This window comes from Delphinus delphis, chromosome 9, assembly GCF_949987515.2.
Source record: "Delphinus delphis chromosome 9, mDelDel1.2, whole genome shotgun sequence".
Taxonomy (NCBI): Eukaryota; Metazoa; Chordata; class Mammalia; order Artiodactyla; family Delphinidae; genus Delphinus; species Delphinus delphis.
The window spans coordinates 93,502,033-93,519,042 of record NC_082691.1 but is presented as its reverse complement, the minus strand read 5'-3'; the positions used below and the strand labels follow the sequence as shown (position 1 = coordinate 93,519,042).

Here is a 17,010-nt window from a genome sequence, read left to right as displayed (position 1 = left end):
TATATGGGTTACTATGTACTAAGAATTGTGACCTGCATTTTGTTATCTCATTTAATGCACCTAACTGTGTGAGGTAGATATTCTTATCACCCCTTAAAATGAGCAAACTAAAACCCAACAGTTAGTAAGTTGTCACAGAGATAGTAGATTGTGGAATTCAAACACATGCTCTTAATTACTAGGCATGGAGATTGTCACTAAAATTTTGGCATTATTCAGAGTTCTAGCCTTCATTCTTTTCTTCTCCAGGTCAAATCTTTGTGTTTACAATTTTCTAACCTTTCCTTACAGATTTGTATGCCTTATAGTGTTCTTATTCTTGCTGATTTTTTGATGTGCCTTTGAAACTAGCTGTGTTTCCAAACTGGAGACTCAACTAAGTGGACCAGGCAAAAATACACAGAAGTGATGCTAGTATGCTCACTGGATCCTATTAGGTGGTGCATGATTCTGATTTGTCCCATTACTGATGGCCCTTGATCGCTTGATTAAGATGGTGCTTGCCAGACTTCTCCACCGTAAAGTTACTTTAATTGTCTTTGTAATTAGTAAGAATTTGATGGGGAGATACTTTGCAAATATTCCAATCCTTTTCAAACTTTCAGTTTGTGTTATTTACATCTGTATGGTTTCCTATGTTATTCAGTGTGTCTAAATACATAATTATTTTTTATTTTGTCCCAGATTTGGGACACAAGTTGGCCTGTGTCCTTTTGACATGCCCCATTATTCTTTGCACATGCCCTTTTTTTCTGGCACAACTAGGGGCTCTAGTCTCATCCTGTACTTCTCTTCTCCAGTCCTGGAATCAGCCGTTTTCCCAAGAAGAAAAATGAAGAGAATGGTGTTTAGAAGGCAAGATCTGGGCTAGATATACTCATCATTTTGTTGTGCCCCAGACCCTCTCAGTGGACAGAGTGTGCATGTACTTATACACCTATATTTATTTCTATAAATAGAAATAGATTGATACCTCCATTACCAGTTCACTACCGAAAGATTCATTCTAGTTTTCTTTCTATGTTTGTAATCTCTTCCTCAACAGTGAGAAATTGGCTCCCATTTTCCTTAATATATTTACTTACTGGATCAATCCTCTTGTTCATAGCCAATCTCCCATCACCACTGCTGCCTCCTCCTCTGCTTGACCACCTTCCTCACTCCACCCATGGTGATATCCCAGGGTCAGGTGGCCCTTCCAGCATTGAGAACACCCCCTACCAGGGCATGTCCCTGTGTGGATACCCTTCTCACCCCAACTCCAACATGATAGCTTTCACTGCCTGCACTTCCATGACAACACACATCCTCTACAGTGTACTTTTAAAAATACATGCTCTCTTCTGCATATGATAAAGCCTCTGTGAGGTAGTTAAGGAATATATTATGATCTATAATTTTTCTTTGAGGAGATCTTCAAGGATCTAATTCAAGAGAAATGGAGTGACTTGCCCAAGGTCACACAGCTTCTACAAAGCAGGGTCTGAATGTAAGGCTCTTTTCACTACCTGAATCCAGGATGCCTCTAAACATATGCCAGAGTTACAGTAGAAATATGTTTCGAACTCATTCCCTCTGTGGTCAACTCTAACTTCTAGGTGTTTCTTTTCCTGCAAAATATGTGACAAGCAATGGTGTGGTAGAAAAAGGACTGGTTGTAGAACCAAGACACTTAAAAACTTTAGCTCAAGCCCAGATCTGAGATTTTAGGCAAGTTAATTACTTTCCTCAATTATAAAAAGGCTAGACTAGGGACTTCCCTGGTGGCGCAGTGGTTAAGAATCCGCCTGCCAATGCAGGAGACACGGGTTCGAGCCCTGGTCCGGGAAGATCCCACATGCCGCGGAGCAACTAAGCCCGTGCGCCACAACTACTGAGCCTGCAAACCACAACTGCTGAGCCCATGTGCCACAACTACCGAAGCCCGCACGCCTAGAGCCCATGCTCCACAACAAAGAAAAGCCACAGCAGTGAGAAGCCCGCGCACCGCAGCGAAAGAGTAGCCCCTGCTCGCCGCAACTAGAGAAAGCCCTCGCACAGCAACGAAGACCCAACGCGGCCAAAAAAAAATAAGTAAGTTAAAAAAAAGAAAAAAAAAGGCTAGACTAGATCAGTAGTTCTCTGCCTCGGACTGAATGAGACGAGAGCTATAGGGATTTTACCAACGACAGAAATGCTTGCGAAATTTAGCTACAAATATCTGATTCCATAATTCCTATATATATGCATGTATATATATATATAATTTTATTGAAGTATAGTTGATTTACAATGTTCTGTGATTCCATAATTCTTAACATCCCTTCCAATTCGCGTAGTTATAACAAGGCAATCTATTTTTATTCGATATGTGTTAGCTCTTTTTATTCTTATCAATCTCATCTTTCATTCAAATATATTTTATTAGTGGCCTAATTATGTGCCAAGTACCGTATTATCTGGTTTTTGTAGTAGTCCCTTTCCGAGGTGTCACTGTCATTTAGAATTTTATCCTTATCTTCCAAACTGGGAACTTGAAAATATTCGCATCTAAGTCGCGTGGTTTATAAACATGCCGGGTTCCTCTCCGGTCCTTCCTCCACCCACATTTCAAGGCTGGTCCCTCTCGGCTCACAGCCATTAAATGAATTCCTCTTGGGTACAACCTCCTTCACCCACCAGTGGTTCCATCAACACTAATTTCCTGGCCGGTCGGTGGGAATTCGGGTGGGACGTTTTGGAAGTTTGAATGACTCCCCAGCACACTCCTGCCCCACAGCAGGGCATAACCTGCTCGCTGTGCTGTTAATCCTAGGCTCGGACCCACGGAGGTCGCGGGGCGGCTGCTAATTGATTTAAGATTCTCCCCCGGTCGGGAGGTGGCCCTGGTGGGGCTCTAATTTCCTCGGTTCGGAGAGCCAGAGCACAGACGCAGCGTGCGCCGCTTTTCACTGCGCAGGAACTTCCCCGGCCTCTGCGTTCACTCAGAAACGCCGGAGCCGGCTGTTCGCACGCGCCCGCTGTCCTCCTCCCGGGGCCGCGCTCGCCGCGCCACCGCGCGTGTCCTCAGGGAGCCTCTGCCTCCCTCCGCCTCCCCCGCCCCGCGTGCCCTTCAGCCTGTCCCTCCGCCGGGCTGACGCGAGAGGAACGCGGCGCGCGCGCCGGCGGCAGGACGACGTGCGCGAGACGGACGGCCCCGCGCGGAGCGCCGGAAGGAGCCGGGCCGGGACCTCGCGCGTCGTGCGCGCGTCGTGCGCGCGCCGCCGCCCGCCGTCCGCGGCCCCCTCCCCGTCACCCAGCGCCCGGCTGTGGCCTCGCGCGCGCGCACTGAGGCACCGCCGCCGCCGCCGCCGCCGTCGCCGCCGCCGCCGCCGCCGCCGCGGCTGCTGCTCCGGCTGCTGCAGGAGGCGGCGCTGGCTGGCGGCTGCGCTCGCTCCAGTCGGCGAGCGGAGCAGCGAGCGAGCGTGTGTGTGTTTTTTAAAGATGGCCGGAGCGGCGGCGGCGGTGGCCGCGGGAGCAGCAGCTGGAGCCGCCGCGGCAGCCGTGTCGGTAGCGGCTCCGGGCCGGGCCTCGGCGCCCCCACCGCCCCCGCCGGTGTACTGTGTGTGCCGGCAGCCGTACGACGTGAACCGCTTCATGATCGAGTGCGATATCTGCAAGGACTGGTTCCACGGCAGGTAAATAAGCCCCTTCTAGCCCCGCCGCCGCCGCCGGCCACCGGCCAACCGCCGCCTTCGCCGCTCCGGCCGCCCGCGCCGCCCTCCGCCCGGCCGCCGCGCCGAGCGCCGAGGGGCCCCGGCGCCGATCCCCCGGCCCGGGCAGCGGGGCGCGCGGGGCCCCGGGCTCGCCGGGCGCCGGGCGGGCTACGGGGGCTGGTGGGATCGCCCGGCCGGGCGAAGAGTCGCCACAACAAACGGGAACAAAGAGGACCAGCCGAGAAGTTGGCAGGAGGAGACCGGGGCGAGGGGACGCGGCCGGGGTAGGCGCCGGCGGAGGCGGCGGGCGGAGCGCCGGCCCGGCCCGCCGCCCCTCGCCGCACCCGCAGCCCGCCGCCGCCCCGCCCGCCCGGGGCTGCCGGCCCGGAGTCGCCGCCCGGCCGGTCGCCGTGCTCGGCCGGCCGCCGCGCCTTCCTTCCGGGCGGCGACCGGCTGGCCACGGCCCGGGGTCTCCAGAAATTGCCCTCCTTCCCCTCGCCTCCGCCAGCGGGTCGCGGTCGCGCCCCCTTCCCCGGTCTTTATCAAACTTCCTCGGCTGCGGAGCGCTGAGACGGGGGCGTCGGTAGCGCCAGCCCGGCGGGGCTCCGCGGAGTAAACAGAGCAACAGATGAGGCACTCTCGGGGACTTGAAAGATGCCAGTCGGAAGTTCGGGCCGGGGGTCCCGGGCGGGGCGGCGGGGCGGCTCGGGTCGTGGCCTCCACCCGCCACCCCGGCGCAACCCGTCCTGGCGGGGGTGGAGCGGATGGAGTGGGCAGCGGGGCCCGAAGGGACAGCCTCTCGTCCCCAACCCCCCGCGTCGCCCCCACGCCGCAGCCCAAACTTTACAAAGAGTGAAATTTCCCGTCGCCCGAGGGGCCGGCGACACCCGGGCGGCCCGGGGCCAGTGCCCGGGGGCCTGGTGCGGGCCAACTTTCGCCGGACGGTGGGGATTTCGGGTCGGGTGGCGGGGGCGGCGAGTGTCGCCCTCTGCCTCGGCCGCCGCCTGTGTTTCGGGTTTGACGTTTGTGAGAGCTTGGGCCGCCTCCGCCGCCAAGCCGCCGACTCGTGTGTTTTGTAATCAAAGTGTGAGGCTAATAAAGGGCGGCGCCACAGCCTCTTGACTCCGGCGTGGGAGGGATTCGCAGGCATTTAAACAAAGAAACTAGTTGAGGTTGGGCTCCCAAAGTCCTTATTTGGGTCTTGTGGCAAAGCCTGCGGTCACTTTTAGGTGATGCAGGTTTCCCGAGCACCGTTTCGTGTCGTATCTGGGTGAGAGTACGCTCGCGGGTAAGAGCAGATATGGTGACTGTGATTGTAGGAAGTGTCCTTTGATTGACAGCAGGACATTTAAATACAGCCTCCGCTCCCCCCCTCCCCAATTTTGCAGAAACGCTACACGACCAGGCCAGATGTCTTAGTCTCCCTCTACTGGACCTGAGAGAGAAAACCAGTTAAATTACAGCGTTCTTGTCAGTGTTTAGTGCTAGGTACAGTTGGTTTTATTTAATTTTCAACTACAGCTAGTTTTAATCAGTTTTCAGGTTGCACAGTTCTGACAGCACAACAACAGAGGGGGAAAAAAAACACAACAAATTGTCACTGTAAAAGAAGGACAGCATCCTTATTTTGTATATCAGATAATCTTTCAATAGTCTGGTATATGCTGGGAATGTTATTGCAAATATGCCGCTTTGTAATTAAGAATAAATTATCTAAAGTTCTTTTTTTATTACTTGAAACCGATGTTTCGCCTATATTTTGATTGTATGTAAAATTGAAATATGAAGATACCAAGTCTTGCCAATTCTATTTCTACATCTTTTTTCCCATCATAGGAACCAGAATAGAGATTATCCAAAAATCTAGGTTACATATAGAATAAAACCCAAATCCCTGGTGATTATGTAAATTCTTATTTTTTTCAAAGAACTATTTTAGCTGCATAAGAAATTTGTCCCATGGTACAATGTAGAGATTTGATAGGTTAATATATTTTTGACTACAATTTCATTTATCTTAATTTAATTAACACTATAACCATGAAAAGCTGCAGGTAGTTTATGGAGAATTTTGTTAATACATTTAAATACAAATTCGTAAATAGGAGAAGTTGAAGGGAGAATAAAGAGGGTGTGTGTGAAGGAGGGAGAGCAGGGCCAAAACAAGTATGGTCTCCTTTGTCACATAGATTTGTGTGACTTTGTATCTGTGGAAGTGACTTTGAAAAGTGCTTTTTGAACCCAGGGCTTTTTTGATCAGCAATCCTTGATAAGTTAATGTGATTCAGATGTCAAAAGTTAGAAAATTTCGTGATAATGCCCTGCCATGTTTATTAGCAAGTTTAATTCTTAATGAAACATTGGTAATTTGGGGTCCATATGTTTTTCCTGTAATGAATATTTACTTTGTTTATTGTACCACAAAATGAATGCTTTGTTGAACACAGCAAAATGTTCCTTAGGTATTAATTATTAAACAACTGTCATTTGTTTATGTGAGAATTGGCCCTAAAGTACCAAAGTACAACTTTAACCCCCATGCTCAGCTTTCCTTTGGTTTCCAGGGATGGTCCGTCTGCAGAAGAGAAAGAGAGGGTAGGAGGGTGGATACAGAGAATTGTCTTTCCTGTATAACTTCTTGGTGCTTTTATTTTTTTCGAGTAGAAGAATTTTTTAAACTCAAGGAGTCAGTAGATTTTGGTATAAATTTGGGTTAACTCTGCCTGGAGTTTCTGACATCTGGAAATCCGAAAAGTTTTTGCCCTAATTTATCCTTAGTGGGAAGGAAGATCCTCCCTTGATGCTTTTTAGCCAGGCATGAGGGCAGATGGAACCAGCTTCCTCCAGGTTTGAGGCTTTTGAACTTTGACTGCATCCTTGGTGTTCAGGAATTCCAATCCCTCAGTCTGCCTAAGCCTTTTCGGTAAGTGAGAGGGGAGAAGAACATGTGCCCAGGGTACAACATATAATTGATACCCTAGGGGCAGCAAGCTGAGGAATTAACAGGATTTTCCTGGGAAGGTTCCTTCCAACCTAGAGACGGAGTTTTTCCTCTCTGAGTCCTTGGTGGAAGTAAGACAATGGAGGTCTTTCTTGACAATGCCCTACCCCCTACTAATCTCTAGGATAGATGTCTTTCCGTGGAGCTTTTATATCATCCTATGCAAGACGGCATCATTGCCCTAATTCAGTTGTATTATAATGTCTTTTGTCTCCCCATTATAATGTAAACACCTTTATTTATTAGTCTTGTTAGTCATATATTCATTTTGATTGGCAAAAGTAACATATTGTAGAAAAATTGGGAGGTACAGAAGAGAATCAAGAATATGAAATTACCCATGTCTTCCAGTGATTACCAGTATTTTAACATTTAAGGTATACGTATGTTTTTAAAAATAAAACAAAACTAGGAATTTATTTTATGTATTCTACTGTTACCTAATGTTCATTAATGTATACTTTCTCCTATATCTTTTGTTTTGTTTTGTTTTTTGTGGTACGCGGGCATCTTACTGTTGTGGCCTCTCCCGTTGCGGAGCACAGGCTGGCTCAGCGGCCATGGCTCACGGACCCAGCCGCTCCGCGGCATGTGGGATCTTCCCGGACCGGGGCACGAACCCGTGTCCCCTGCATCGGCAGGCGGACTCTCAACCACTGCGCCACCAGGGAAGCCCTTTCCTCTATCTTTAATGATCTTTGAGAAACATTTTCGGTGGCTGCATAGAGTTTCATTTCATGGAAGTACAATACATTTCAAAATCATTCTCCTCTTGTTAGTTTTTTACTTTGTTTACTAGTTTTTCTTCTATTTCCTAATGATGGATGGTTGATTGACATCCTTCTGAATAAACCATTGTTGAGCATCTCTAATCGTTTCCTTAGAATAAATCAAATGAGTTAACACATGTAAAACACTTAGAAGAAGATCTGGCCCATGTAAATACTCAATAAGAAATTTCCTTGAAGTAGAATTATTAGTCACAGGGCATAGATATTTTTAGGCTTCTTGTGCCTATTGCCAGAATGTCTTTCAGAAAGGTTATTTCAGTTTATACTCTCACCTACTGCCTACTTGCGTTTCCCTGGGTTCTCACTAAGGTATTATTAACCATTATCTCCCTCCCCCCAGCCCTCCCCAAAAAAACCCAAACAAACAAAAATGTTGCCATTCTGCAGATACCAAAAGACAGACCCATGAACCCAGAAGCCCATTCATGGCAGCACTATTCCTATTATCCCCAAACTGGAGCAACTTAACTGTCATCAGTAGTCGATTATATAAATTGTGGTATAATCATAAAATGGAATGCTACTTAGCCATAAAGAAGGAATGCACTACTGATGTATGCAACAACGTGGGTGAATCCCACGGATATAAGGTTGAACAAAAGAAGACCGACATGAAAGCATATACTGTTTGATTCTACTTATACGAAGTTCAAGTACAGGCATAATTGGGTAGAAGTCAGACTAGTATTGATACTCACCTCTCTGGGGGTATTTACTGAGAGGAGGCTCAAGGGAGCTTCTGAGGTGCAGGAAATGTTCTATATCTTGGTCATGGGTTGTTGTTACATGAGTGTATACAGATGGAAAAGTTCACTGAGCTGTATGGGCACTGAAGATTTTTTTAAAGCTTTATAACACTTCAAACATTAAAATAAAAAGTTTAAAAAATTAAAAATTTGCCACTTTAGTAGCTGACACATAGTATTTTGTAATTTTATTTCATTTCTTTTTCCGGACACAAGGGACTGCCTCTTGTGTTTTATCGAGTATGATGTTGGCTTTGGCCCCGTTTGCAGTATGCCTGGCGCTGTTCTTGGTGCTAGGAATATAGCAATGAACAAAGCAAAGTCCTTGCTATGCTGTAACTTACATTCTGTGGAGGTGGGGATGGTGGGGAGGTGGGACAGATGAGTAAATATACATGAAAAAAGAATGCTAAGCGCTGTGAAGAAAAATTGAGTTAGGAGAAGAGAGAGGACTGGGGGTGGTATAAGACTATCATACGGTGTGATTATGGAAGGCTTTGCGAAGGAGCCATTTGAACACTAGAAAATTTCGGATTTCACTCAGAGCAAATAGTCAAATATTTTGAGTGGAGGAATAAACGATCTGGCTTAACCTTTAAAAGGTTCACTCTGGCTGCTACATGGAGAAAATATTGGAGGGGGAGGCAAAGGTGACAGGCAGGTGAGTAAGAAAGCTATTGTGATAATCCAGGTGAGGGATGATTTTAAATGTTTGAGTGGTTTTGGTAATTTACAAATGTCCTATATTAATTTTCATTCCTGAAGTTTGAATGAACGAAGAGCCTGGTTTACGGGGATGGCAGCATTTTACCTAGAATAATGCTATTGGATAGGAGTTTCTCAGCTACTCACTCTTAGAGTCCCAGGTACTCAGCCGAACACTTATTGAATGCTTTACCAAGTCCTAGGCACTGTTCTAACTGCGTTAGCTGTATTAATTAACTCATGTAACTCTCACTGTAACCTTGCTGGGTAAGTGGTGTTATCATCTCCATTTTACAGATGAGGAATCTGAGGGTTGAGAGGTCGGTAACTTTCCCAGGGCTGCAGAGCTAGAAGGTCATAGAGCCAGACCTGATCTCTGTCTCTATCGTGGGGTGGGGGTGGGGGAGGGGTGTGATGCAGGTAAAACAGATGTGCCAGAGCTCCAGAGAAATGCATCTGTAAACATCTTCCTTTTTTTCCTTTATTAAAATTATTTTCTTTGGCGTAAATATGTTTAAAATGATCATAACTGCCTTGGGAACAGAGTATGAAATCAGTATTTGAAAAGTTTTATAATTAACTGTTTCATCCTTATTAGAATGGATTTCTTATTGGAGCGTATTTTGATTTTTTTTAATGTTAAGGATGGGAATTATTTTTAAAATTTGTTTTATCTATGTTTCCGCTTAATGATCAAGTCTTTTAGTATTATAAACTTAATAGGTGAATATGTATCTCCCTGTAAGAGACAAAAAGTCCATTTATGGGCTTCCCTGGTGGCGCAGTGGTTGAGAGTCCGCCTGCCGATGTAGGGGACACGGGTTTGTGCCCCGGTCCGGGAAGATCCCACATGCCGCGGAGCGGCTGGGCCCATGAGCCATGGACTCTGAGCCTGCACGTCCGGAGCCTGTGCTCCGCAACGGGAGAGGCCACAACAGTGAGTGGCCCGCGAACCGCAAAAAAAAAAAAAAAAAAAAAAAAAAAAAAGTCCATTTATTGAGTTTCTCAACATCTTTTTTTGATGTGACAGTTTATCATAGGAGAATATATGAGTATTTTCTTCATATGTTTCACTTATAATAGTATTCTACATATATACTCAATTTTGCTATTTGAACTAAAATATGTTGTGAAATGGAGTCTTATCTCAGAATGCTTAGTGGCACTAACATACAGTTCTCTCATCAAGCTTTAAAAATTTTTAAACCATAAGTTTGGGGCAGATTTCTGCTTGGTATGCTGTCATATCCTGCGTTCTTAGGTATGAAATTGAGTTTACTGATCACCTAAAGGGGATGAATGCCTTTATATTTGATGATCTGACATGGTGGGGCTCAAGAATAAGAACAGAACAGGAGTAAGTAAAGGAATTTGATTATAAAGCAAGCTTTGGTTGGTTTGAGCAGTTGAAACTCCACAATAATTTGCACAGTTTTTGAACAGTTGGTCAGTGCTGATGTTGAAGCTGCTACGAAGCATCTAATTCTTTTTGGAAGTTACATTTTATTAATGTAGTGATTGCCTTCTTACTTTTCCATTAATATTAATATTATACTTTTCCCTTTAATTATGGTGTGAATAAATGGTAACATGATTTTTAAAAATTAATTAATTAATTTATTTATTTTTGGCTGTGTTGGATCTTTGTTGCTGTGCGTGGGCTTTCTCCAGTTGCGGCGAGCCGGGCTACTCTTCGTTGCAGTGGCAGGCTTCTCTTTGTGGTGGCTTCTCTTGTTGCGGAGCACAGGCTCTAGGCAGGTGGACTTCAGTAGTTGTGGCTCGTGGGCTCTAGAGCGCAGGCTCAGTAGTTGTGGCGCACGGGCTTAGTTGCTCCATGGCATGTGGGATCTTCCCAGACCAGGGCTTGGACCCGTGTCTCCTGCATTGGCAGGCAGATTCTTAACCACTACACCACCAGGGAAGTCCGACATATGATTTTTGTATGTATTTGTGTGAGCCCTGGTTCCTTTTATTGGAGAATCGTTGTTAGAAACCAGGGTCTGGCACTCTGTAGGCTCATTGCTTCTAGTCGTTCTCAGTGGACAGAGCTAGGAAATACTCTAATCACGCACATGCACACACACCTGTATTTGTGTTTATGTCTATTTGTATTAAAACCATAAAACTTTATAGTGATACCTTTGATTCTAATCTAACACCACAGCGTTCATTTTAAACTTCCCCCTTTCCTTACTTATGACTTTGTTGACTAACAGAAATGCAGCTCTCATTATCTACAATATATTTATTTGTTCAATCCTACTGTATACATAAAGTAGTTCTCAAATTGCTAACCCATACCCTTCTGAGAAACCCAGCTTGCTAGATAGATTACAGTGTTTGTGTGTAGGGGTTTTTTTGTTTTGTTTTTAGCCTTATAGTATCTAGGCAGAAAACCGTTTTCTAAAGTTAACTTACTTCTTTTCTTCTACTTTAGTGTGTTATTTATTTGTAATATAGTTCAGGTTTATTTGTTACTGTTTACGTTGCATTTTGGATTCTTCCTCTGTCCTGGTTGGTTTTAATTGTTGGTTTATATTTGGGGTATGTGGAACATTACTGTGGTTCTGAGAAGCCAGAAGTTACATGAAAAGGAATACTCAGAAGTGTCTTGCCCTCTTCACTCCTCCTACCCGTCGCGGTCCCCCATCTCCCCGATCCCCACGAGTAATCACTCTCTTTAGTTTCTGGTTTATCCTTTCTGTGTGGAGTTTTTTGTTCGTTTTCCCACAAATGTGCAGATCCTTGTGTATTTTCTTATATCTACTTTTTTTACACTGTGTAGCATATGATAAATACTCTTCACTTTGCTTTTTTTTGCTTAACGGTGTACACTGGAAATCACTCCATGTCAGTTCCTAGAGCTCTTCTTTATTCTTTTGAGCAGCTGTATGGTACTCCTTTGTGTTCATGTACCCTGTTTTATTCATCCATTTTCTTGTGTATGGGCATTTAGGTTGTTTATCATATTTTATAGTTACAAACAATGCTGTAATGAATAACCTTGTGCATATGTATTTTCATATTAATGGAGGTATATCTTCAGGTTAGATTGCTAGAAGTGGGATTTCTTGGTCAGAAGATTAAGTGCATTGTTTTGTCAGGATTACCAGATTTCCCTCCAGAATGGTTGGACTAGCTTTCATTCCCACCAGCAGTGTAGGAAAGTGCAGCTTTCTCCACATTTTTGTCATCAGGATGTGTTGTCATGTTTTTAACCTTTGCCAATCTGATAGGTGACAAATGGTATCCATGTTTTGATCTGCATATCTCTAATTACAAGTGAGTTTGAACAATTTTTCATGGGGCTGAGGGCCATTTTCCTTCCTTCTTTCTTTCTTTCTTTTTTTTTTTTTTTTTTTTAGAATCATCTGTTTATATATTCTGAGAGCCCCTGCATGTGTTTGAGCAAGCATACATGGGATGGTTAATGGAAACTAGTTGAATGTTAAGATTCACTTACTGGCATGGACATATATGCACTACCAAATGTAAAATAGCTAGCTAGTGGGAAGAAGCCACATAGCACAGGGAGAGCAGCTCGGTGCTTTGTGACCACCTAGAGGGGTGGGATAGGGAGGGTGGGAGGGAGATGCAAGAGGGAGGAGATATGGGAATATACGTATATGTATAGCTGATTCACTTCGCTATAAAGCAGAAACTAACACACTATTGTAAAACAGTTATACTCCAATAAAGATGTTAAAAAAAAAGAAGATTCACTTACTGGGTTGGTTTGTCATTCATCTGAATGTTGCTAGCCACCATGATGGTTTTGACTTTAATTTCAATTTTTGTGGGTTTTTTGGAGAAACTTTCAAACATAAACAGAAATAAATAGGGTAGTATAATAAGCTTCTAGATAACCATCACTCCACCTTAGTGATTATCAATTCATTCATGACCAATCTTGTTTCATCTAACCCTGCCCCCATTTCCCTTGCTCTTGGTGTTATTCTGAAGTGAACTGGTGATGTGTCATTATATCTGTGACTATTTCAGCATGTATATCTATTAAGATAAGGCCTCTTTTAAGAAAAACTACAATACCTTTAAAACAACTAAAAATAACTGAAAATTGTGTAATATCATCAGTATTCGAATTTTCAGTTGTATCATAAATGTCATAATATTTTTTACTGTTTTGGTATAGTAAATGGTAAATACAGTAAATTTTGGTATTGTAGTTTGAATCAAGGTCCAAATAAGGTCCACACATTATGATTAGTTGATGTGTCTCTTATCTGTAGCAGTGGTTCTCAACTGGATCGGATTTCGCCTCCCAGGGTACACTTGGCAATGTCTAGAGACATTTTTAATTTGGCAGGGGGATGGGGTGGGGTTGTTCCCGGCATGTCGTAGGTAGAGGGCAGGGATGCTGCTAAACATCCTGCACAGGGCAGCTCGTACAAGAGAGAATTATCTGATCCTAAATGTCAGTAGTGCTGCTGTTGGAAAACCCTGATCTGTAGATTTTCCTCGTTTCTCTTTTTTCCTTTGCAATTTATTTGTTGCAGAAAGTGGTTGTTTATCCTCTAAAGTTTTCCACTTTCTGGATTTTGCTTATTACATCCTTGCAGTATCTTTCAACATGTTCCTCTCTTTCCTGTAAATTGGTAGTTGGAGCTAGACAAGCTTGATCAGATTCAGGTTTTTCCCGCCAAGAATATTTTGTGAGTGGGTGGTGTAGTCTTCTATCAGGAGGCATGAAATGTCTGGTTGTTTCTCTTTTTGTCATGTTTGCTGCCATTGATCAATGCCAGTATCCATTCATTCATTCATTAGCAGTTGCAAAATGCTATTTTAATTTTAAAATTTCTTCTTCATTTGTTAGCTGGAATACTTCTATAAAGAGAAAACTTTCCTTCATCTACTCCTTTGGTTACCATTTGTATAGGAGAGGTAGATTTAAACGCTTGATTTGGGCTTCCCTGGTGGCACAGTGATTAAGAATCCTCTTGCCAATGCAGAGGACATGGGTTTGAGCCCTGGTCCAGGAAGATCTCACATGCCACAGAGCAACTAAACAGGTGCGCCAAAACTACTGAGCCTACGTGCCACAACTGCTGAAGCCCGCGTGCCTGGAGCCCATGCTCTGCAACAAGAGAAGCCACTGCAATGAGAAGCTCGCGCACCACGGCGAAGAGCAGGGTCGCCACAACTAGAGAAAGCCCGTGTGCAGCAACAAAGACCCAACGCAGCCAAAAATAAAATAAATAAATTTAAAAAATAATGATAATAAGATGGGGGGATTCCCTAAAAACAAACAAAAAAGCTTGATTCTTTCCATTCATCACTAGTTTTGAAATTCATTGGCTCATTAGCATCCTCTATTGAATATTAAAGGAAAAATTCAGTGTATAATATTTATTAGCTTTAAGCAATATGAAGTAAAATGATGAATTTTAAAAAAGGTCCATGTCTCCTGTGACCACATAACTTGTAATTAAAAAACAAAAAGAAACCCCCCAAAATCTGGTGAGAAATTCAAGCAATGTAGAAGGATAAAAAAGTGAAAAGTGAAAATCTCTTGTCTCCTTCCTACAGTCCTCTTTCCCCAGTGGTAAACACCATTAACAATTTTGAATTTCCATCCGTATATGAAGGGTTCATATGGTTCATACGGTATACATGGTTTTGTACCTTGCTCTTTTTCATTTATTAAAATATTCTGGAGGTCTGGGAGAGCTTTTCACATCAGCATATACAGGTATCTCATTCTTTTTAATGGCTGTGTAGAATTCCATTCTGTGGATTTACCATAATTTACCTGGTTCTCTGTTGAGGAATTCTTCATCTGGTTTCTCTTCTCTCTCTCTCTCTCTCTCTCCCTCTCTCTCTTTTTCTTGTATTTACTTAACAATGCTGCAATGTGTATATGTATATGTGTGTGTGTGTGTGTGTGTGTGTGTGTGTGTGTGTATATCTTTATTGTTTTTTTTTGTTTGTTTGTTTGTTTTTGTGGTACGCGGGCCTCTCACTGTTGTGGCCTCTCCCGTTGCGGAGCACAGGCTCTGGATGCACAGGCTCAGCGGCCATGGCTCACGGGCCCAGCCGCTCTGCGGCATGTGGGATCTTCCCGGACTGGGGCACGAACCCGTGTCCCCTGCATCGGCAGGCGGACTCTCAACCACTGTGCCACCAGAGAAGCCCTGTATCTTTATTGTTGATGAGCATTTATGTATTCTTAAGGTAAGTTCCTACATTATACATTTTGAAATTGTTTTTAGCTGTAGTCCTATTTACAGTTTATTTTCTAAAGGGACTGTTGATCAAAGACAGGAAGCATAAGGAACGCTGGTACTGAAATATAAGTTTGATGAACTTAAACGTAGCACTATGCAAACGTAAGATACTTCTTTACCAGTATGTAAGTTGCATTCATCTGGTGATTCTAATACATGAAAAAATCATTGTTAGAGGAAATACAATGACATATCCAATTTGTATTTTATTTTGGGGAGGGGGAAATAAAACTCTTTCCGAATGCTTTGTGGAGAAGTGCTGAACTCTTCCTTTGTAAACTGGAAGTGTTTTACTTGAGCACAAAACACAGAAATTCAAGCATAATATTGACTTCTATTTATCAGTTAGTAATCATAACAGTCTGTTATCATGCAATAAATTATGAAACTGAAAAAGCTGGAGGAAGCTATACCATTGTAGGTAATTTGGTGTTTTTTGTTTGTTTGTTTGTTTGTTTGTTTTTCGGTACGCGGGCCTCTCACTGTTGTGGCCTCTCCCGTTGTGGAGCACAGGCTCTGGACGCGCAGGCCCAGCAGCCATGGCTCACGGGCCCAGTCGCTCCGCGGCATGTGGGATCTTCCCAGACCGGGGCACGAACCCATGTCCCCTGCATTGGCAGGCGAACTCTCAATCACTGCGCCACCAGGGAAGCCCCAATTTGGTGTTTTTTAATGCGCAAAAGCTGTTGTCAGATGAGTGGTCCTATTTGACAAAGAAATTGGAATGTAGTCCACTGTGGTCCTTTTGATTTATACAGTGTCCTATGGATACTTTAATATTAATAAATATAGAAAAGAAAAGAAAATGGTCCTGGAATCTGTCTGGAAGACCTGGAGATATTCACACTGCCCAGGAACCCCACAGATTATTAAAACAAAACAAAACACATGAACAAAAGTCGGAACAATGAAGCAGTTTGGAAAGCATCCTGACTGAGCCATTAAGTGGTGAAGTATGGGGCAAAAGGTACCCTCGAGGCAGAGGCTTTCTGGCCGGTTCCCACCAATGACTTCGGAAGCTTTCTGTGGTGACCGACCACGGGGGAGCATTCTCTCCCAGAGCCTGGGTTTGTGGGTTCCTGGGGCTTTCTTCTTCTCTGTCACCTCCTCCTACAGTGCCTCACCTGTCACGCACGCCACACTGTCGACATGTGATCAGTCTTTTTTGACTTTACTACTTTATGAAGGAACCTTGGGATATAAGCTGTCTGCAGATTAGAGGAATTCTAGTCTTTTTACTTAATTTAACTTTTCACAGGTCTGACTCATATTCCTCTCTTACATTCTTCCTATTTTAAGGCTGGCTTTCTGTGTGTCTGGTTCTTGAAGTCACTTTCCTTTTTTTGCTGGCCTGTCCTTATTTTCTGCATATCAGAGGATCAACATTTCCTTAGATGCCATGGTTACTGGGAGAGCAGAGTCCCTTCTATTCGAGTCAGGGACTTCTTTCCTCACGCCTGCTTTTCCAACCATCCAAATGCCAAGTAGTCAGCACTGGGCTCTGCTTGCCTTATTTTCCTATTCTTGCCTCTCCCTTTGTGGGAGGAGAGATCAGAATCCCTGATCTGAACTTGTTTTCTCATTTCTTGAACCCGTTGTTGGAAATGATTATCCTCTGAAAGCTCCAAAGATCTTTCACACACCTCTTTCCCTCAGAATCACTTCCTTGGGGCTGCCTGTCCCTTCAGGAGTGTTACCCAGGGAATCTACCCACTTACCTCCTGCCAGTTGCAGGATGGTTTGTTTTGAGTCTTATCCTGGCCCCAGGGCTGCTGCATGATTCATTCAACAGTTCCAGTGCTTTGAAAGGTTCTTTTGTTTCTTTGGCCAGGAGCGAGGAAGACTGTG

General features: G+C 44.3%; 1 protein-coding gene across 1 annotated transcript in view; it reads left to right on the top strand.

Annotated features, from left to right (window-relative positions):
- Positions 1-3,346: 3,346 nt before the first annotated feature.
- KDM7A (lysine demethylase 7A) overlaps positions 3,347-17,010 on the top strand; it is a 75,682-nt gene continuing 62,018 nt past the window's right edge. Inside the window, exon 1 of the mRNA XM_060020994.1 lies at positions 3,347-3,656. Within this exon, the coding sequence (XP_059876977.1) occupies positions 3,463-3,656 (194 nt within the window). The 5' untranslated portion in view covers positions 3,347-3,462. The remainder of the gene's footprint in view (positions 3,657-17,010) is intronic.